General features: G+C 34.8%; 1 protein-coding gene across 1 annotated transcript in view; it reads right to left on the bottom strand.

The window, feature by feature from the left end:
• Window positions 1–566: 566 nt before the first annotated feature.
• DICER1 (dicer 1, ribonuclease III) overlaps window positions 567–23,674 on the bottom strand; it is a 69,368-nt gene continuing 46,260 nt past the window's right edge. The window contains 13 exon segments of the mRNA XM_040558151.1: window positions 567–5,409; window positions 5,695–5,770; window positions 5,861–6,023; window positions 8,238–8,506; window positions 10,460–11,342; window positions 15,202–15,357; window positions 16,752–17,535; window positions 17,804–17,979; window positions 18,075–18,180; window positions 18,492–18,674; window positions 20,101–20,254; window positions 20,648–20,861; window positions 23,217–23,396. Of these exon segments, the coding sequence (XP_040414085.1) occupies window positions 5,244–5,409; window positions 5,695–5,770; window positions 5,861–6,023; window positions 8,238–8,506; window positions 10,460–11,342; window positions 15,202–15,357; window positions 16,752–17,535; window positions 17,804–17,979; window positions 18,075–18,180; window positions 18,492–18,674; window positions 20,101–20,254; window positions 20,648–20,861; window positions 23,217–23,396 (3,510 nt within the window). The 3' untranslated portion in view covers window positions 567–5,243.

Genomic DNA, 23,674 nt, shown 5'->3' with positions numbered 1-23,674 from the left:
TTTCAAAAAGGAAAACCCCTGATCTTAGATTGGCAGGTCTACCTCGTCTCTGTGAAACACTGACATACAACATTGGTACACCCACCCCGTTACTACAAACATGTTTTCAATATTCAGGATATGTGAAATATTTAACGAAAAACAAATGGGAAAAAATAATTAAAACCAATTTGATTAATTTGGGGACTATTAGCACAGATTAACATGCTACTCTTAAAACATGCTGAACTGTGCAAAGCTGTGTTTCTGAACCCTTGTACTCTGGGGCCTCCCAGCTCCAGCGGGAATTTTGTAGGTATAATGGTCAACACAGATCAAATCGTAGCATGTACCCCATCATTTTTAACCTGAGCGTCCCTTAAGAGTCGTCACATAACTATGAAGACAGTTCATTCATCAGAGGAAGAAGACACGCAGACTTGTATTTAAACTAGGTCAAGGAATAATGTTTTCACTTTTTTAGATTTTTTTTTTTTCAGATTGAGACTGAAAAGTAAGTTTTTGTAAACTCTAGAAGATTTATAAAAATATTAATAGGAACTAAAAACAAAAGCAAGAAGACAATACAAGGTGAACAGACCATAACTTTATTGGAGATATACTCAGCTACAATTATTACAAAAAACTATTAAAGGTAATTGTGATCCATAAGGTGCAGATTGCAAACTTCTGCAGCATGATTACAGTATGAATGAATTACATTTTATGTCCCTTAAAGACAGCTGCAGCATGTGATGGTAAATATTTTATTGTCCATCAAATCATATTTGTTATTCATTCTACTTGATTTCAACCATCTTTTCAGTCAAACTATTTACAATAAAAATGCCTGCAATTTCCAATTCTTGTTTTCAAACATTTTTCTCTCTAACTTGCTGCTGCAGTAAATTCTGAGTGCATCTACAAAGCAATTAAAGTAGTCTGTGGTTGCCATTCAAATAAATGAGGGAAATAAAAACAAGGAGTTTATTGGATAAAATTTATTTTTAAGAAATGTAGTTAGCTTTGACAGAAGTTAATTTTAACTGCTAGTGGAGTATACTACAATGACCTCTAGATATTTGCTAACATAATTCAGATTGAGTTACAGTTGATATTTAGATTACATTTCATGGTCATGAACTGTAGTGTTTTAAGTTTTAAACCTAATATGAAAGTAAAGAAATTAACTTCTTGAAAATTAGAGCAGTTGGGAAAGGATCAATGTCAGTAATTAAGTACCAAAAATCAAAATCCTTCTCGCTTTACTCATATAAAAAATACAGAGATTTCCAGGAGAATGTTTTTGTAGGGAACCCCACCCAAAGCATACAAACCCAGAATACTGTCAGACAGAAGCAAGTGTAGCATCACAGCAGATCTCAGCACTATTTGTCATTGTCAGATTATGCGTAATGCTGTGACTGGGATACAACAATTTCATTTTCTACACAGATAAATGCATGTAGCATAGTTATCTCATACGCAGCAACATAAAACCCCCATTTTCCAGTTTATAGTTCTGTATTTACTTACAAGGAGAAGAATCCAAACTCTTTATATATATAAAAGCACAGGATCTTCAGGTTGTAAAAGAACGCAGTTCCATTAATTAAAATACTACTACATCAATTTGCACTAGCTGAGGATCTGGCACCTCATCCCTGGGCCAACAACGTGTTTCTCCCCAGCACTGAAACTAGTCTGAATTCTTCCCTAAGTTCTGTACTCTGCAGTCACAACATACTATTGTGTAATGAGGCTAAAAAATAATAGGCTTTTTCTGTATGGACTTTAGCAGCATCAAGCTGAACAAACACTTCAGAAGTCACTACTGGACACTCGATATTCAGACAGAGCAGAGATTTAGTTGTGGCTGACCAAATTCTAGGGACTGTCATCTTGCAGATACTACATTATACATATAATATGTCGGTTTGTTCAGAGATAATTACTGGAGTGTCAGAGGTCATTCTAATTTTAATTACTTCACATAACAGTAAAATGATGTAGTAAAAAAACAATAGCTTTAAAATACAACCAAGAGTTGTTACACACGTTCGTTGTATTTTTCCACATACAGTAAAAATGCCACAGACATTGCAAATGACCTATTTAAGTTGTGCAAGTAAATGACACATTGCAGGCATTATAATTATCTTTTTCAAATTCAGTAAATCAGAACAGCAGCAAGGCCAAACCACATTTTTCCTCTCTGTTAAGCATTTTTTCCTTGAAATGAGGTAAAGCATGGTACCAAGTGCAATGCTTATTTGTGCTACATGAACAGAACAGCGCAAAAAAAAAAGCCATAAAAATAAAAACGCAGCATAGTTAGGAGGACTGTTTAAAGTACAGTATAACAGGACTTAGATAAAAAAAACAACAAGGTTCATGCCAACTAACCCCCACACTATTTATGATGAGCCTGTGTGGTTGCTTTTGAAGATGGGTTGCAACAGTCTGCTTACACTTGTGCTCACAGCATGGCAAGTGATCTCTATCCCAACCTTCAAATGATCAGATTTAGGTCTTTAATAGCATACACTGTCCAATATCAAAACCATATCAACTGAAGGGTAAAACACACAGATGTACAACATGGAAACTAATATGATTTTTCTATCTCAAAGGATACAAAATATTTCAATGAGGTCACACTGGAAAAAATTACGGCATTTAAAACGCATTTAAAAACGCATCAGCAGCAGAAACTACTTTAATAGTCAGCCACTACACCTTTCAGATTTCCAATTCATAGGCTTTATCTAGTAACAAAGTGATCATTAAACTGTTCTGAAATACAGAGCAAATTCAGTTAATTTTCTTTGTATCAAAAACACTCTGTACCACTTTACTGCTAACAATCACCTGAAACCCCTGAGAATCTATAACCTTTCAACAATCAGTAAGAAATTTTAAGCATTCAAAGACTAACTTAAATTTTAGTTTTCTGTAATGCAGTTAAAACTACTTAAGACTTTCTGGATGGTCTGATTTTATCTGCTGATTGATGTCTGGTGAGAAACACATAATTGCTAACTTTACTGACCATGTATTTTCTCTAAGAAACTTCACTCCGACCCTCTAGGAGTGAGCTATAGGAGGAAGAAAGAGCTATAACTTAAAGAAAAAGCTAACTCACAGCAATTTACTTTTGAAAACTTAGACTGCATGTTTTCACTGTTCCATCTCATTCACATTTTTATACACATCAAGACTTGCAGGTCTTATACTTTGCTGTTATAATTTCATGACTGAAGTACCAAAGAAATGCTAGAATTTGTTTACAAGCTAGTATTTTAATTCTCACTCTGACTACTATAACAATGCTCTTTTCAAATACAGGAATGGTCCTTTTTGCAGAATGAAAAATGACTGAGATAGAAAATACACGAACATTTGAAAACTGTATTTCAGAAAAGCTTAATGCCTATCCCTTGCCACTAAGGCTTTTTTTTTTGTCTTTTTTTTTTTTTTTTAAGAAAGCAAGAGCTGACAGTTTTTGTTTTGTTTTAGTGTGCATTTTGTGAGGAAAGGAATAGGGTTTAAAAGCAGGAAATACAGTATTTATCTGTAATTTAATACATAAGACACAGCATCAAGTTCAAACTATTGTGCTGGAAAACATTAAAACACCTTGCTCTGCTTTCTCAAACTTCAAGCATAATTAAACAGGGCAAAATTGCAGCAAACCTCTACTGATATTGGTGGGAGTACAAGACCCACAGCTTTTTAAAAAGGTAAATTAAGAGGTATTACAGTTACAGTGCAAAAATTAAAATTTCAAGCATAATATATAAACATAGCACCAAAACAGAAAAAAAACAATGCATGCAAAAAAAAAAAAGAAGAAAAAGAAAAGAAAAAAGAACTGAGGTATTTAAGTGAAGAGTGCCTACATAAATCTAATTAAAGAAGTATAGGCAAAGCCTAAAAAATAAAAGTATGATTTCCCCCCACCCCCAGTAGACCAAAACATCAATGAGCTAGTTTCTCTAAATTAAGGACCTAAATCACAGATGTATCAAAAGTACGGCAGTTATCTCAAACATCAACTTTCATGTTATTTAACAGCACAGCTTTGGTAGGTGAAATATGCATGCAACTCTGAAAAGTACAGTAAGAAATTTACGTGGAAATATCTCTAAGTGTAAAGGTGCTCCGTTCATTAAATACGTAACCAATTGACTATAAAATCTGCAGCATATTTTAGGTGTGATATGTCTAAGGTTATTTTGTTAGAGTGACAACTTGCACTGTGCAATTATTCATTACTGTTTCCAGTATTGGAACTATCTAGCTTGCAGGTTTGTGTAAAATTGGAATTTTAGCCAAAGACCATATTTTGTTTATGGTATAAAAAAATCTGTAGACTAACCACCTCCTCTGAATTGTTAAAAATAACCTAATTACATATATATGAATACAATTTCTATTATAATCCTGTAATAACTCACAGCTATAGTAATGAGTTGTACTGTAAATATAGAGCTGTATCATTGTAAAATGCATAACAAAATGACGGGAATGTAAAACAGCTTGTTCCAAAAAAGATCAAAAATTAATGATTATTAATGAGGGTTTATTTATTTTTAAGGCAAGAACCTTTTTTTATGCAAGACTATGTGGCATAAGGAAATTGAAGTCTCATTCTACCAGCATGCCAGCCATTTCAGTTAAAATCTGTCCCTAACAAATAAGTGCAATAATGATTGGGAATGCCATCTTAATGTAAAAAGATGACATGGAGGGGAAAAAAAAAAAAAAAAAAAGGAGAATACTGGCACACTTATTCTTTCTTATACCCAATCATCCAGTACAGTTTATCAACTGCTTTATGACTGGCACTAGTGCACAGATTGAAGAATTTCAAGATTACTATATATAAATCTAGCAACTGCATTAGGCATAAGCTCCCTGGCCTTCTAACACTAAGCAAAGCTGTACTGACAATAAAAGTAAACCAAAAAGACCTAACAACAATTATTCTGAACACTTGCTAAATGTCATCATTAAAGCACTCTTGTGATTAAACAAAGCAGAAGTGAGGAAAGAAGACAAGATTGTGTTTGCGCAAAAAACTAACTACAATTAGTTCCAAAATTTTATACATGTTAAATGTTTTGTTAACTATTCTGTTATCAAACAAACTTTAGATTCTGTCTTCCAATTTGTTCCTCTCAACATCAACATTTTTAAAAATTTGCTTTTTTTTTTCATATGTGTTTTTTCCCCATTTTATTTATTTTTTAAGAGAAGTCTCAGCTGTTTGGGACCTGAGGTTGATTTGCTTTGAGGCTTCGTAGTGCTCTTCTTGCAGCTGCAGATTTGGCAATCCTGTAGCTTCTGCCAACACCTTTAAACTTTCCCTTTCCTACAACTTCCACTGTTACTCTGACCTTTCCATCGTAAGTTCTTTCTGCAGGACTGCAAAAATATACACAAGAATTACTTACTGTCTAGGCAAGTTAATGTGAAACACAAGACCTACTTTCTCTTTTCTACAGAAGTAAAAGCAGCATAGTTAAACAGAAATCATTACTTTTCTCAGAAAGTTATACATGGGGAAAAAAATGAATACATAGACCATCTTAGCTGCTTAGTGCAAATAGATTAGAAGTCACTCATGACATTTAAAAATCTTCAGTAGTTTACAAAGCACAGCTTAAAACCATTTTAGGGCAGTCTATACCAAAGAAAGTGTATTCTTACCTAAATTTGGCTGTCTCTGGCTCCATTTCCAGCAGCTCTCGCACTGGGGAACGGGGCACATTAGCAGAAAATTTTTCTGTTAAAAAATAAATAAAAAAATTGATGCTTGTTCTCTTCATAACAAATGGCACTTAATAATTTTTTATTTTCTGAAAGCTGACAATACCTATTAATGGCCTCATCATTGGATAGTACACTTGCCAAACCATTTCCAAAGACATTCCACTATCCATATAAATGGCACCAGCAAGGGACTCAAATATATCCCCCATGGCCTTTGGTACTTCAATGTCTTCCTCTTTTTCTTCATCTTCTTCAGATCTTCTGAGCTGTTTGCAATTACAAAAAAAGGGGGGGGGGGGAGGAACGAGGGGAGAAAAGAGAAAGACATTTGCTTCTTTTAAAATAAAACAAAGATCTTCAGAAATGTAACCTCTCTTACATTCTATCCTGAGCTGCTTCAAGTTTTTCACTGACAACTTTCCACAGTGAAATTGTTCTTTTATTCCCCAATGAAACCATGAAACTAAGTTGCTGGATATATCATTTTTCAAATGTGGAAAAAAATCCCAAACACCATTGTGTACAGAGGACTTATATGCTTTGTGAATTCCTCCTTTAATAATTCTGTAGGATTTCACCATGGGTCTGTTTTTTTCCCCCAGTAAGAAACAGACTTGGCTCTATCAGTGAATACTAGCAAGCTACTCATAACAAAAGAAGACTTCATACATTAAAGACCTCCTAGAAAGAGTCTTTAAAATCTCTAAGTCAAATCCGTGGATGAAAGTTGGATGCACCTTTCCTTACCTCATGCATAAAATAAACATTATTAAAATAAGCCATTGATAACTGATAACCCACCCAACATTCCTACCTAAAATCAATTAAACAAGTCAAACCTCATGTGTTAACTTCCAAATAGGAGTTTCAGAGTTAAAAAAAAGAAATGGTTTGTGTTTTGAATACTGTATTTCATACCAAGTGCAAACTGAAGCACTTTAGAATTACACAGAACTTAAGTAATAAAAGGAGAGAGAAATTAAGAGCTATAAGGCAAGGAGCAACAGATGTTTCAGGAGTGAGATCTGAAAAAAGAAAAGCAGATGACGTGGAGACACACATGGAAACCAGTCTAGCTGGCATGAACTGCAGAAACAAAGACTCTTGCATTAACTGTGATGAAATAAGAGTTTCAGTAATTCAGTGCCAGACCAAGATAGGGAGCAGGCGCAGGGAGAGTGAAACAAGAATTTTATTTGAAACAGCTATCTCACAATTTGGTCGCAACTTCGGTGGAAGTTTCTAGGCAATCTTTTTGCATACCAGCTAGAACTGAACAAAGCTAAAAATCACTGTTATGAGCTTGTAAGTTGAGTTTCTAACCTTTTTACTTACATTGTGATGAACACAGATAATAGTTTGATCTCTGATGTGAAATAATCTGTATTATCTAAGTTTCAATGAAAATTTTTCTTAGTCAATACTTTCTCAACCTTCCCGTAAAACATATGGATTTCACTCTAACAGATGCAAGGGCTGTAAACACATAAGGAACTGAAGCCTTTTCATTCCCAAGCTTTAAATTGTATATCAGAAAGTAGAAGTTACTAAAGTCACGGAAAACGTGTTTATCTAGTGCTAGAGTATTCTCAGAATATTTTCTAAGAGATTAGTCATAGTCTTTCAGAACACAGACTGTTAGGAATATCTATTTGATAACATTTTTAAAAAGGGATGACGTCCATCTCTTCCAAAACCCTGGATAGAATTTGACCCCGAAGGCCCTTGCTCTCATACATTTTCTGAGCAGCTTATCTAAAGGAGTTGGTTTTAGTCCATTCTTTAGTAAATTTTCATTATTATGCTTCCCATTCAGACACATATGATCTGTGCTTGTAAGTCTTCAGTTAAACTCATTATGAAGTGGTTTATTTGAATGATGCTTATGTTTCCCTGTCTAGCGGATACAAAGCCTTTTGTTTTACATTTCAAACACACTGGAGTGCAATGAGATGACACCTGCTCCAGCAGAAATCATCCAGAATAAAAAGAGTGAGAATTTCTTATACAGTGTGCTAAATTAAATAATCCCAGCCACTGTGCCAAGATGGTATTGTTCATAGCGTTGCATGAATATCCTACCCGAGTCAGCACTATGCGACTTAAGTGCCTCTTTGTTACAATTTTATTGTATAGTAGGCTTCTAATTGATCAGAGGAGAAAGCAAGCTAAGAACAACACGGGGAAAACACTCTAATAACAATGACACAAAGGTGAAAATTAAATTGAAATTAACTGTCACAGAAAAATCTATAGGCAAAACTGGTCTCAAATTATTTTCTGAATGTTTTTATGTACGTTATATCTTCTGAAAATTGTATTTTACTCTGCATATTGAACACTTTATTACTGGGAGCCACCTGCTTTTTTGGCTGCTTTGTGCTTAAAACTGAAACATTACAAAAATGCGCATCATGCTAAAAAATCCAATGACATGCTATAAATCAGACACTCAAAACATTTTTTCTACTACCACTAACCTCAGAATCCATTCCTTGCATTTCATTCTTTTCCATTTGAAACTGCACAAAGTCATCAATAACATGAAACAGTTCAGGAGAGACAGCTTTGAAGTACTTATGGTAGTCGTACTTTACAGCTAGTGATGCAAAAATGGTATTATTGACTAGAGCAGATCGCAGGTCAGTAAGAACTCCTGGAGAATGTTGTCGTGGGTCTTCGTAAAGGTGCTTGGTTATGAGGTAGTCCAAAATTGCATCTCCCAGGAATTCTAAGCGCTGGTAACAATCTTGAAAGCATTGGAAATAGAAGAATATATAACAACACAATTAAGTTTAGCACACACATTCTTTCCAGGTCTTTCTGGAAAGGAGGTTTGGTACGCTGCCCCGTGAATTCCACAAACTATCCAATGCTCACGGAAGGCAATGTGTATTTTAAAACAGGTATCGTTATCTTTAAAAAGGTTGTTAGTGAATTATAAAAATAAGGAAAAAACACAAGTTTTACTTAAAGCTACTTTTAAACCAAATGTTAATTTGTCAGGCTAGCAAAATACTTTTGTTTATAAACAATTAATGTTTATGTCCTATTGTGCTGAGAAACATGCACAAATAAAAATCAAGAGACTCTACTAGGAAATTAATTTGAAAAGGATGACAATTAATCTTCCAAAAATGAATAAAGAAATCACTACATTAAAAGCAGGGGGACATACAATGGGATTTTTTGATGCAATTGGCCACACATTTAGAATTCTCTAAATGCACTGAACCAAGATTCCCATTCAGAAGGGGCTCTTTAAGCTGACAAATAAAATTGGCAAGCTTTTGCTGTTTGGAAAATTGACAAGGGAGAAGGGAATGGAGAGCTACGGAGGTCTATTTTTAGAAAATAAATAAAACTTCCACCACCAACTAAACCTCTTGAAAGCAAACAGGGATAGGTGGGAAGAGAAGGAAGGAGTACAAAATTACTACTTGAGAGTGAAATGGCTAGTAGGAAGCTGCTTTTAAAGCAACTGAATCTAAGATACTGCCACATCACAACTAATGCTTCTTAAGAAAAGAAGCTTTGCCTGTTGCAGCAACTCCAAATTATCTTATTTGGTAAATAGAAAAGGGACTGGCATCAAAAGTTTTGGGTACGAGCAACGTAATTTCATCTAGGCACTATGCCCCAATGTTACTGTTTGTTAGCATATATAAAAAGGAATCATCTACCTTCTATACGTTTTGTGAAGTTTCTGTAAAAAGTAAATATACATGTAGGCAATACTACTTCAAATGAAAAACCAAAGCAGCATTTCAGTGTTTCGTCAGGACTGTTTCTCAATGTACTAAGTTTTCAAAATGACTTATTTCTTTAATTAAAACAGAGACTTATTACTCCTTGGAATAAGGAACCAATTCACTATAGGGAAAAATTCGGACTGGTGACTGCATAGGCATTTGCCATTCAAATAGGGTTGCATGTTATAATAGCAAAATATTTATAATTTTAGAAAGAACGAATAATTAATTAATTAGTATAAGCAAAAGTAATTGAAGATTACAGACATACAAATTTGGATTGCTGTTAAATCTTTTATGAGACATTAAGCAGTCTACCTGAAATTAATATTTAGTCTGATTTAGTAAACTGCTTCAGTATTTACTCAATAACATACCTAGACTTAATTAAGCCTTCCAATTCACAACTTCAAATTGAAATCTCTGTATTTCACTATTTTAGAGACTATTGAGCTAATAAATGTTGTATAGTCTACACTTAGTCTTTAGAAGTACAGTCAAAGTGTAATATTTGGGGGATTAAATTATGGGACAAAACTGGTAAATGTAGTTGCAAAACGTGATCTCTACTTCTAGAAAAATTGTGATTTTCTGGAGTTATATAGAAACTTATCACAGCTAAATGAGGATCTAACGTAAGTTCTGTGCAACTGGTGATAGTGTCAGAGATGAAACTTGTATCTGTATCAAGTCAAAATATGAATAATCGTTGAGATACAGCTTCAACAAGTATCCCCCTTCTAAATCAAGGCAAGATACTGTTTTCTAAGATTTTTTGTTAAGAGACTGTTGACTTCCTAAAGTAGCATGTCAGATATTAAAAAAAAATAATAATATATTAAAATAATAATATTAAAAAAAAAGACTACATAGAGGAACAAACACAACATAAACTACCTCTCTTACATTCATCATATAAGAAAGAAACAGTTTTCTTTAAGATAACTTACCAGTAATGGTATTATAATGGTATGAGGCATGAGTAAATGCCTGAAGAAGATAAGCCTTGTTCTTAAAACTGTAGTTTATTTTCTTCTCAAAGTTTTCAAAACCAGAAATAAGGTGATTCAGGGTTTTCTCAGCATCTGGGTGATCAAACATACACCTTGGTGGAATCTTCAAACAGCCATACTCCAGGTCTTTATAAAGAGAAGGCTCTGAATTAGCTACAGAAGCAGAAACAGAGTTTGGTGAAAGATTCTTCTGCTCACTGTTACAGTTCTCTCCGGTGGCACACAAAGTGCTTTCCCAATCAGTCTTTTTAATTACAGGGAGCACCTTCAGCCCCAATGAACACAGGAAAAGCTGAGCAGCTCTTTCACCACAGCTGGTCAGATAGCAGCCCAACAGGGCTTCCACACAGTCTGCAATGCTTTTGTCAGCAATACACTGCTCTGTATGCAAGTCATATGAGATAGATTGTTTTCCTGCATCAACACCACAGTTTTCTTCTGATGGATTCCAGAAGCCCACTACAAAATCATCTTCTTCAACAGCCTTGCTGGGATCCAGATAGCACATAGCATCCCAAGAGCTATAGTCAAAATCATCAAAATCTGATGAAAACTGAACATTACCCAGGGATGACTTTTTGGGTGCTTTCCATTCATAGCTCGAATCAGTGGTTGAGAAGTGAGAGAGAGAAATTTTCTTCACAAAAGCCCCTGATCCCATTAACATATTATCAATGAATTTGATGTGCTCCTGATCATACTCCAAAAAATCATCTTCAAAGTCTGGTTCTTCCTTGGGTAACCTCCACATTAGGTCTTCATCCTCTTCATCATCATCATAATCCTCAAGTTTACCATTGGCCAACAAATTCTCCTTTGTCTGTGAAAGAACACAAAAAATGTGCTACTGAGGAGGAAAATGAGAAGCTCTTATTCCAGAAGTGTCATAGGAATATGACTTGAGTAGTATCTGCTAATAATAAGCCTGATTTTATTTTTAGTTAATATCCCTAATGACATTGTCTAGTCAGATACACAACACAATCTCAATTAACACTAGCATTATAAGACTGGAGCAATTGTCTTGGAATACACGGTTACAGGTTAAGTTATAAAGGTTTTGTATGTTTTATGTACAACACATGCGCATACGAACATCCCATTGCACATCCCATTTACATAGGAACTCATACCTGTATCCAATGCACACACAACTACTCAAAACGACTACTAAACGATGCCTAATTGCATGCCAAAGAAAAATAAAGAAATAATTTTAAATTAACAAATTTAGAGACTTAAAAAAGGAACAGATTTGGGTATACCCTTCTCTCTGGCTATTAAGAAAGGCTACTGCAAACGTTTCATCAATGTAATTTTGAAGATTCTTTCTACATACTTCTACGCCAAGTAGGAAGGGGCTCATAGGGTTCACTACAGTCACAATCACCATAATCTGTTTTGGGACAAATAAACTGAAAACACATTTGATGAAACACTGTAAGAAACAACTTGACCCTTATGCTTCAATAATCACCACTTGAAGTAGCAAAATATATTTATCTATACTCTCACATACAGCTAGTTGCAAATGATCTGCAGTGTACTCAGCAAGCTAATAGAAAGTAAGATTACTGAATCAATGTAGGTGATTTTTATATTACAAATCAAAAATAGGAGCCTAATACCAGTTGGCCAGAATTAAATGCTTGTGTGGGAGACTGTCTTGATTGCATGCATCAGGGATTCAATAAGTTATCTTGCTGCTCACAGAACCAAAATACAAGTTAATAATTTGTAATTTTAACAAATATGAAATCTCTCCAGTTTGTCATACGTTTTATATTACCAGGATTTCAGCAGAGAACGTCTAAGAATGGAAAAGCAGATAAATGGCACGCTTACACAATATAAGTTTTTGTTTTGTACTGAATATCAACATAAACATTAAATCATGAAGTAAGATGATAATGCAATGTAAAGGCAACAAGGCAACTAGAATTATTCCTACCCTTTAAACAACTACTTTTTTTTTCCAGGCTATACTTATAGCCTTACCTACTTAAAAGAAAAGTTACATTTGCCACCAATTTTTTAATACATAAATTCATATCCACAACAGTAGAAGTATAATATCTCATATCTCTTCCCTCCTCATATGGAGCGAATTGGTATGGACTGAAGTAAATGATAAATTGAACACAGATATGCCCAAGCTATACAATGCTGTACAATTTGCTATGGCCCCAATCCAGGAAAGCACTTAAACATATTAGCTAAATGCACAAGTAGTCTTCCTTACATCAAAAGGACTATTCACAGGCTCAACCCAGCATCATTGATGTCAATGGGAATTCTGCCACTGAATTTGATAGGAGCAAGATCAGATTCAAAGTGCTTTTCTGGATTGGGTCCTGAAAGCCAACACCACTTTGAATCAAGTGAAACAGCCTCTATCTGCCCTCAATCTATATATGCTATATCGGAGTCTCAGCTATCTAATTCTGTGAATCTGTGAACCAGATGCTAACGCTGGGGACACCTCCCTTTGGACCAAACGCACCACTCCTTAGAGGGGTGGATGGGTGGCAGCCGTAAGGTGCACTAGCAGCACATGAACCCACCCGCTGATCAAATGGATGGTGACCTTCATCACAACGGAGCAGGCTGTCAGGTTTAGTAAAGACTGAGAGGAAAAATGTTTCCTGTAGAAATTGATAGTTTGGATATATTTGCCAAAAATTTCTGCTGCTGTAACTACCCGTTTCACACACACAAAGCAGGGATTTCATTAACTTTAATTGTTCAGTACCAAACTACAAAGTTTGATTCAAGTAGTTATTTTGGACAGCAGTAGCAACACAATGTTCAAGAGAAGTGTATTTCACCAGTCCCAACTCGAGCTAGTGCTGTTTTTTTTCTTATCACTCAACACCTGTCCCATCTGTCACTAAAATAAAAATACACTCCCTGAATGAGATGTGTTAATTTGGAAGACTCCACTGACTGTTTTTGCAAAGATTTAAAAATTGATAAATTACATTTTCACTCACAAGTTAATTACAATTAATTTTTAAGAAACAGGACATCTAAGTAACCTACCCTAACATTGTCTGCACATCACTTCTAGTATTAAAAAGATATGGAAATGAGAAATCTAAGTGGTGAGAATGCTCAGTAGCTAAACAAGCCAGGAAACAATTCTGAGAGTTGAGTTTTTTCATAATTAAACAGCACTTCAAGTAATAATCCAAAATTAACTCCAGAGGAGATGAGTTTTTCTTAAAGATCATCTGCTTCATTTTGAAGAAGTTATGGCCACTTGCAAGCTGAAGATAATTACATCATGTGTTTTTTCATGCTTTTTGGAAAAGAGGTATTTGATAAAATGAGCAGACCAACCAAGGACACAGAAGATCTTAATGCTTGATAACACAAAAAATACTAACATTTGACTAGGATGTTTTAGTAATAATCTGTTATAATGATAGGAGATTTCTAGCTCCAGTCATAGACCATGACTCCATGGATAAAGAATGAAATTTAAATCTGAGGTTGCAAAACATCTAGTTGCCACTTGGCACAAAAAAAAACAACCCACAACCTACTACTTAGTTGTATCACTGTATTTTGGTCTGAAATTTAATATTTTATTTACAAATAAACAGTGACTAACTAGCAAAGAGGAAAAGGCCACTGAAAAGTTATGGAGAAGTGAAAGGTTTTAAAAGTAATGATTAGCACCTGTCCCACATGCACTATTTTATTTTGAGAAAAGTAGAACAGTAAGTCTCTTTGAAATGAAATCTTGGCACAATACAGAACCACAATAATCAGGTTGTTTTATTCTGCAATAAACATTTATTTGCGCAGCACAACTACGTATCAGCCCTCTCATGTGCCCTCTGGTGGTTCTACAATCTAAGGGTGGTCTTTGAATGGGAGAAAAGAGCAAATCCCCCCACTGCCCCTAACCTACAAACTATTCTCAAACATTTAAAAATTAAGTTACTCACTGCTGTAAGCAGTGATATTTCTTAAACACCCACTTTTAATCTCAGCATACAGGGAGTTTAGTCAGAAAATAATTGTCATAGTTCCTGATTAAGATTTGCCATTCCAAAGCTTTTGGCGATGGACAGTAAGGGTGTCTACCTCAGCATTTTATTTTGGATGAGAAGTAGCTCTTGATCATCCCTGCTTTGTAGCTAACAGCAACCAATATTTTTTCAAGCCAGCTGCAAACTTTATTCTGCCAAAGCACTATGAAAAATGCCAACTCCTTTTCATATGTTCTGTAAAGGTAAACTCGTTATTTATCAGAAAGCAGACATACATAAAAGGCCTTCTACATAAATATTACAGCAAAAACAATAATGATAATTCAATTTAAAATTTCCAAGAGAAATTTCAAACCTGGCAAACTCATGACAGCACATTACATGGAAAAATGTTTGTCTTTCCCGCTTTTCTGTTAATATACACATTCTTTATTGGATGATGTTCAACCAATTTCCTTAGTTTGAGTTCTAATTGGGATCAGTCCGCTCCTCATTTTCCTTAAGTTATGAAGTTTTTGACAGAAATGAAACAAAGGTACTGATTTTATTTATTTGAAAGTGTAGCAAAATATCTGACGGATTGGAAGATGTAGGAGCAAAAGAACATAGACCACAGTCATTACATTATCCTGATGCATAAAGATTATTATTTTTCAACATAGTTAAAGAAAGTCTTACCACGTCATCTTTCTCCCATTTATCAGTGTTGCTCTTGTCCTGGTTCACTATGTAACCAGGAGGAAGCCAATTGACGGGGGGATCAAAAATCGACACCACCATACGACTAGGCAGTCCTTTCTTTTTTCCGAGGCGATACAAGTTACAGTTGCTGACCTTCAGGAAAAATATTCTGTTAAATCTCTGGACACACATTTATAAGAGAAAATGATAAAATATAAAAGAGTAAAATAATTTTACGTGGTCAAGCCAGATTTTGTATTGTTAGGCACTTCCTCTAGTTCTCTAAAGGGTGTTCAGCCTTCTTAACCAATTTACAGCACAGCAAATATAATTAATTTAAAGACAAATACATTAGGTGCAACAATTTCAGTTAAAGAAATCTGACAGTTTAAATTCTCTTTACAAAACAAAATTACTGCTCATTTTAGAATAATAGTAAATATGACATGGACAACTATCATTAATTACCAGTATTAACAATCAACATTTAAACTAGATTTGGAATGAAAAATGATTACTATTGTGAATAGATTGACTTAAACCTTGACAATAGAAAGTGTTAACATGGTTTCGTAAAACAAATCTTAAGTCATAATCCAGATGTTATTTTTGAAAGATTCAGATTCTTTTAAATAATATAAATAGAAGGGAAAAAGCCCAGTCACATACGCAAATATCTTTTCCTTTTGAACTACCAACTTCTGGTCTTCATTTCTCATTTTAAACACACTTTCCATATTTCTTTTTAAAGTCTTGAAATTTGAACATGAATATTCAATCACTTTTATTTGAACTGTGTAAATTATTTAGCCTTCTTTACTTTCCAAGACTAAACTACATTTAAACATTTAATCCTCTGTGATGCCTTTTATTAGTAGACAAATACTTAGCATTTAATTCAAATTATCACATTACGAGGAAAAAATAAAAAAAGGATTTTTACAATCAATTACTCCAGAATTCTAAAACAGTAATAGTAGAAGTGAAGACTGCTCACTACTGTTTACATTTACGTTAGAATATTTCTATAAGTTTTGATTCAACAGTTCTGTAAGATTTGTTTTTGTTTAATTTTACATATTCTTGTAAGATTATGCAGAAAGCTTTCTTGGAAAGTAACTTAATGAAGAAACAAAGAGAAAAAGGTCAATAAAGCTACAACCAGATGCTCTGTGCTGCTAACTCTTGATCCTTCTTCATTCAAGTACTCCCATTAGCAGTTTCTACTCAAAGCAACTCTAATGTTTGGTCCACCAAATGTGTTCTCACTAACCCAGAACTTTTAGTTTGATTCAGTCCTATTCTTTCTTAGGCTGGTAACCAGCTGGTTTAGATTTGGAAATGAACCATAAAAAACAGTTTCAATCAATTACAGCTATGGTAACATTAAGTCCTTCATCCTGCATTTATATACACAAATATAGATACACACGCACAGAAACACACACATATATACTTTATATATATATAAATTTAATATTATATATACTATATATATAATATAAATATACATGCCTTCTATGTAATATTGGATTGTTACTACTTACTTTTTTGCTTCTCATGTATGACAGCCGTCCCTCATGTGCATCAGGGTAAGTGCAAAACAAGTATGTAGTGATGGCATGCTTTAAAAATGAATCACCAAGCATTTCTAGCCGCTCCAGATTAAATCCATCACTAGCATTTGAAAGAGTCAAAGCTTGAAGAATGAGACCAGGATTAGGACCAAGAGTTTTTGAGGAGTACCCACTGGAAGGGTTCTTTTCAGAATCCACTCTGTCTTTTGAAAGATTAAGAGCTGTTGAAGTACTGGTGGTCACTGCCATTTTGGGGCATCCATCTGAGGTAGATCTGTTAGCATTTCCATCAAGGTATTTATTACTCAGTAGAGTACATTCATTGCTGGGCTTGGGCTGGTTCTCACTGCTGTATAAATTCTGAATGGGATATGAGGTAGTTGGTTGTACAGGAATTTCCTGCCTGCAGTAATTCAGCTGATTTCCTTGGCAAAAGTCTCTGTTAACTAAATCACAATTGCCATTGGCAAGATTTTTATTATAAGAAACACCATTAATTGCTGCAAGTTCTGCCGAGACATCAATTTGGAGTTTACTGGGTGACTCATCGAGCAGTGTTCTGTAACTCACAGACATTTGGTCATGTTTTTCTGCAGAAGAGGTTCTATTAGCACCTTGATGTGCAGCATTTTCAGGGACTACAATTGTGCTGTGCTTACAGTAATTTTCATTCTCTACCAAAGAGGAGCTAGGTATAGAGATGAAGGATTTGCTGTCAATAGACTTTTTCCATCCGAAGTCCAAGTTAGGGTATCTGTAAGGATAACACTCTGGCTTTATTAAGAACAAAATATTATGACAAGACGACTACATGCACCTGTTTAAGAAAGCAATGATTTTCTGTAAAAAGTGTCTGCAGCATCTAACTTCACCATTTGCAATCAAGTGTTTCTTAACTACCATTTTGACTAAAAAGTGACATGAGTTAAACAAAGGGTATCAAATTTAAATTCTCATAACAACTAATTTTTCGCCTTGTTCTCAATGAAGTCAGTTATTAAATATAATGAAAAAATACATACCTGAAATCTGCAGGAAGTGATTTAACCCCTACACCAGCATCAGTGGCTGTTTGAGCTCTTAGTTCCTCCGCTGTCAAAAGGCAGTGCAGGCGATAAAGTATGCTGGGGAGGCAAACTGCTTTCCTCCACAGTGATGCTGGAATAGGATGTATAGCACAGAGCTCTGGAACCAGTATCTGGGGAAGCAAGAAGAAAAGAATTTTACTTGTAAAATTAGTTATCAAACCACTGTTAACGGAGAGGCAACTTTAATTAAATATTTGTATTTTACCTGCTTATTCTGCAGACTTTCCCATTTTGCTTTCCTCTTCTCAGCACTGCTCAGTGGAAGTGCTTTTCCCTTCTGATTCAAATGGCGAGGAGTCAAAAGATTAAGTCTAAAATACATGTGAAAAGTTTAATATAAGTACATAATTAATGAATAGAACTTACTGGCCTAAATTTTCCAAAGTGATGACTTATTCAGTATTCACCCTTATTGTACTGTGAAATGACAGCACAGCCACTTCTGGAAAAAAGAAATGGATTCAAGTTACAGTTGGTATAACATAAGCTAGGTACCCCTCAGGAAAAAAAAATCAGTACTTTGGAAAACACAAGCCCTTAGCAATATCACATGGAGAAAAAAAAAAAAACGGTACTTTGTTCTCAAACTACAAACATCACACAGAAATATGACTGTTGTTACCTTGAAGATGTGTGGTCCACATCCAGCAGCGGCTGGTTAAGATTGGTCAGGTCAAGATTATATTTTGTTTTATAATATTCAGCAAAAGTTTCATATTCAGGGGAAGGGAATTTACTGAGTGGAGTAAGATCAGTGTATACATCAGCTACATAGAATCGATGAGGCTGATCAAAATTTCGATACCTAAAAGAAAAATTCAATGTATATTATATCTTTAAAGTAAAGCTTGTGCTAACTTCTTCATGTTCTAATGTGGTCAGGTGATAAACTATTAAACAACTCACTTAAAGCCTCCCCCTCCCCAAACCACTAATTTAGCTAAATCAAATACTAAATGAGAAGAATGAATAAAGATGTTATAGATTTGCTTTACTCTTAATTTCCTCTGTATAAATGTTTAAATTAAATGGGGGATTTGTGTCTTCAAAATCCAATATATAGATAACAATCTCAAGAGTAATACTACAAATTATAATTTCTTAATTCCAAATACCTAACAATTGAACTTGATAACTTGGCTTTTTAAATCTGATCTCCTTTTTGTGCTGAGATCAGTAGAATTGGAGTTCTACCTCATACAAACATTGTACTACCTCAAATCTAAACTGGTATTTTAACTAAGTCATCCTCCAACTAAAAGTAAAATGCAAAAATTCAAATACTTAATATGGTCAATTCACAAGCCTTTCAAGGACAGCGTGGCTCTTTTAACAGAAGTAAGATGTTAGAAAACTAAAGCCAGAATGCTGCAACACCTTTGTTAAGTTTCGTGATGCTATGGATTCTATGTGATAAACACATACAAGAAAATAATAATTCAACAACAATGACAACGAACAAAACAGGAAAATCTAATTAAATCCTAACATCAGAAATTCAGACTTTTTAAAGGAGTCTTTACATACCTGGTTTCCTAGATATACTCACAAGGACCTGACTGCAGTTTACTTACTATGCTTACCTACAAGTCTATACTGCCTTAACTCTATGGATGAAGGCTTCTCTTAACCCTGAGGCTCTGAAGAAATATCCCTTCTCTCTTTGAAACATCTCTGGGCCAGTTTAAGCTGTTGCTTAAACTAGTAACCCATAACTGTTCTTTTAAAGTACCGGAACAGTCATAAGTAGAGACTATACAGGGCAGCGCCTAGTTAGTATGTGTAATCATACTGAAATCTCTCTTTTACTTTGTAATTTGTTGACTGGTACAGCACTTGATCTGTGTTCAAGAAGGAATTTTTTCCTACATGAAATCACTAAGGGACCAAATAACATGGAACGCTTTGGATAAAGTAACTATACAAGGTACATTTGATGTTTAGGTTTGCTTATTAGCTTATTTTGTGCTTTGATCTATTTCATCTATCACTAAGCTTCTATTCAAATATCTACATTGTCATCTCTAAATAAAATTAATATATTATTAATGAGTATTTTTAGCTTTCTTCCAAAGAGAAATTCAAGAAAAACTTATCCCCAGGCTTTCTGAAATTCTTCATTGAAGAAAATGCTGGTTAAGGAAGCTCCCAGGAAATCTTTTTTCCATATCTTATTCACAATTACGCCTATGTTGAAGAATGTCCAAATAAGAGAAATACTTGATACTCACCGTGGAATGATAACTGCATCCTGGTAATCTTCTAACTTGAAAATGAAAGGCATTTCTTTTGTATATTGTGTACTGGGAATGCCTGTACGCGCTTCAGACTTTTCAATGTCTTCCATAAACTTAAAGTCAATGTCCAAAGTGCTGGAGTCATCAACTTCAAAAAGGAAAATGCATAACTCAGTTATTCAGGGGAGAGTTTTCCAGGAGGAACTTTTCTGGCAAGTTGTAAATTACAACACCTTTTTTTCTTATTCTGTACACATATTTGATTATTTTCATTTTACTTATCCATCCCCAAGAGATTTCAAAGGAGACATATATATGATTTTAGACCCTTACAAAGTCAGCTGAAATCTACTATAAATCAAGTCACATTGCTAAGTTAAAACTAATTTGAATTGTGAAGTAATAAAAATTATAACTTAATAAAATTCCATCCTACCACGTATGATTATTTATACAGCTAACCCCTGAAATTTAACAAACATTAACAAGTGTGTTAAAGAATTAGAAGTGAATATTAAAAAAGAAACCACTCCATTCTTACCAACATTAAGAGGTAGAACACAATAGGCTGAATCAGCTTCTGTGGGTTTGAACTCTAGTGCAGGTTTCTCAAGACGAAGAATATGTGAAAAAATGTACTGGTGGAGTCGTGTTATCAGCTCAAGCATTTGCAGAGACAGAGTAAAACCAGATTTCTTAAGCTCAATAGATATTGTAACCTCTCCAGAGCGAGTATACACAGGAAAGTGAGGAATCTAAATATGAAACAACAACAACAACAAAAAAGAAAAATTCAGAATAGGATTCCTCTACAGAGTACCAGTTGCTTAGTTCAGATAATGGTAATTATGCAAAGACTGGTACTAATATTTTGTTAATAAAAATGGTACTGAAATCAATTTAAGTGTTTAAAAAATATAAAGCCTCTCAGCTGTTTGAAACAAGTCATGTTTCAAACACTTGTGCTAACTCATTCCCCTTCAAGGCTGGGGGCAGACTACACACTAAATCAGCTAATGTCCCAGCCTTCTCAAAGAGTATGAAATTACTCCAGAGGTACTCCTCTGTAAGTTGGCATTCTCCTGCCACTCTCCTACCTTAACATTTGTGTCAGAAGTAGTACTTGAAACAAACTGACCCTGCTGTCAAAAAACACCATAAAAACCACCAATCAGCAGATTCTACAATGAACTGCACTTCATTTGTGGCTGAAACTGTTGGTCACTATTTTCCGTATCTGACAAAAACCATGCAGGATCTCTGTATCAGGTAATTTAGACTTGGACGTTGGTTAGCCAAGGAAGCCCTCACAGATCTGCTAGTCCAGTGGAACTGTGCAGGACCAGGAGAGTTAAACAGAGTACTTCAGCTATCACATGAACCACCTTGACAGTCTAAATACTTTAAAATGCCTCACAGTTTGGAGCCACGTATAACTCTTCAGTTGCAACTCAACTGCCAAACAGAAGCAGCAGGGCAAATCTTCAAAGGAGCACCATTACTGAATCTTAGTATGAAGTAGCTAATAAAGATCAAACAGCAGGACATCTGATGTGACTACATTCCATGACTACTACATGTTTCTGAGGACTGTGAGTGTGTTTTTGCTTTAACATAATGCCTCAAAGCAGCTGAAGTAAAGTGAAAGTAGGTGTAAAAGGAAATACTGGAAATGTATGGTATTTCAAAATAAGCACCTAATCTGAAACCAAGTTGTCTTTATGTATGCTGCTTTTTTTTTTTTTTAAATTTATTTTGTATAAAATATCCAGGAAAATGTGCAAAAATCACCTAATTATGCACTGAAGTATGTTGTTTCCATCTCCTTAGAAAGTTTCACACAATGATATTACAGGTCTGTATGAGTCTTTAAGTGAATACTACTTATTTTTGATCAATGGATAAATGATTCTCTAGCTTTAAAAAAGAAAACACAAGCACTTTTTACTTCCAAAAAGCTAATTGATATAAAATGTTTTCATTATCTGCCAGAATATGAAAGCTACTGGTTCCTTCATCTCAATTTTGATTAAAATATAAATTACAAAGTAACTGGGTGTGTTAAGTGTTACCACATTTCTTAGAATTCAGGTGAAAACACGCGATCAGAAGGCACTTTTGATTTGGATTTGTATGATCATGCAGACAGTCTCTCCATGCTGAACATTTTTAGAACTACACTCTTTAAGGCCTCTTTTCAAAACTTTGGTCCTAGGCCTTCCAATCTGTAAGACCAATAGTACTTTTCCTGCAGAACTTTGATGATAGGAACTGCTAATAGAGCATGCCGGTTTTAGCAGTGATAGTTAAGTAAACTTCAGTACTCACTTCTACTATGCTTCCGCTAAAAGATTCTCATATTTAATCACAGGAATCCCATTCATGTGCTTGGATGAAAACCTCTGTAGAAAGGTCTACAACACAGTTTTCCTGTGACTATAATCTGCTAGGAGTTTGTTACCCTTGTCACAAAAGATATTTTTAAGCCAAGACGCAAATTGAGTATTCACTTTAGGCAAGGGCACAGTCACTGAATTATTTCATTTGCATTCTCACCACACAATTCCTCCCAGATGTAACTATCATTTAGGGCCTTGTGCCAATTTCTATTAAGACAGCCTACTTTTTGTGCTGTAGCAGACTGTGAATGCTGAAAGGACTTGTTATCATAGCTTTCCTCTAGATAAGTTAGTGCTGCAGGCCATCTCTCTAGCTGAAACTCGATTCCTATCATACTTCATACAAAAAAGGAGGAACATTTTGAATTTGCCACTAGAAAATAATAAAAAATAAAATTGTAAAATGAAAGTGGCTGCAATAGAACAGCTTGTTCTATTAATAAAGTGGTGACTGGACTAGATATATTACTGCTTATTTTCCAGAGGTTGCTAGATACAAGCAGCAGTTATAAAACAGAACAGTTGGAAGGGACCCACACAGATCATCAACTCCAAGTGCCTAACCACTTTAGGGCTAACCAAAAGTGATAGCATATTATTAATGGCATTATCCAGATGCCTCTTGCCTCTCATGGTCATTTCCAACTCTTCAGTCTGGAAAATTAGAGGTTGTGAAGCATGTAGATGAAGGAAAGGAGCTAGATTCATTACCTGAGGTATAGGTTTGGCTGTCAATATGCCAAAACATCTTGTTGTATCCTCAGGAGGATATAGCTTTCGTCTCCTGAAGTTGAGCTCATCAGGCAATGGAGTAGTTAACACCATTCCTATCACATACAGGTAACAGGGCTGATTGGGTTTGGGATAACTCTCTCTCAAACATTCTGGAATCTAAGAATCAAAAAAGAAAACAATATTAACATGATGAAGTTAGGAAAATTCACCTAACATTACTCTTTGAACAAGCTTTGTGCATGTAATTGGAAAAAGTATTGCTAAAAATGAGGAATAAGAAAATTAATTCAGACTTTTGCTTTGTTAAGCAACGACATTTGGTCACCAGATTGACCTGGGAGTCACGAACTCCTGCAGTGCTCCAGATCTTCCTGTTCGGTAAGGCAAATTCTATTACATACCTAACTTTTCACTGCATCCACCCTGTGTTAGAA

The sequence above is a fragment of the Cygnus olor genome, chromosome 5 (assembly GCF_009769625.2).
Source record: "Cygnus olor isolate bCygOlo1 chromosome 5, bCygOlo1.pri.v2, whole genome shotgun sequence".
NCBI classification, from domain to species: Eukaryota; Metazoa; Chordata; class Aves; order Anseriformes; family Anatidae; genus Cygnus; species Cygnus olor.
Note: the sequence above shows the minus strand (reverse complement) of the source record. Positions and strands in the feature narration are given on the sequence as shown.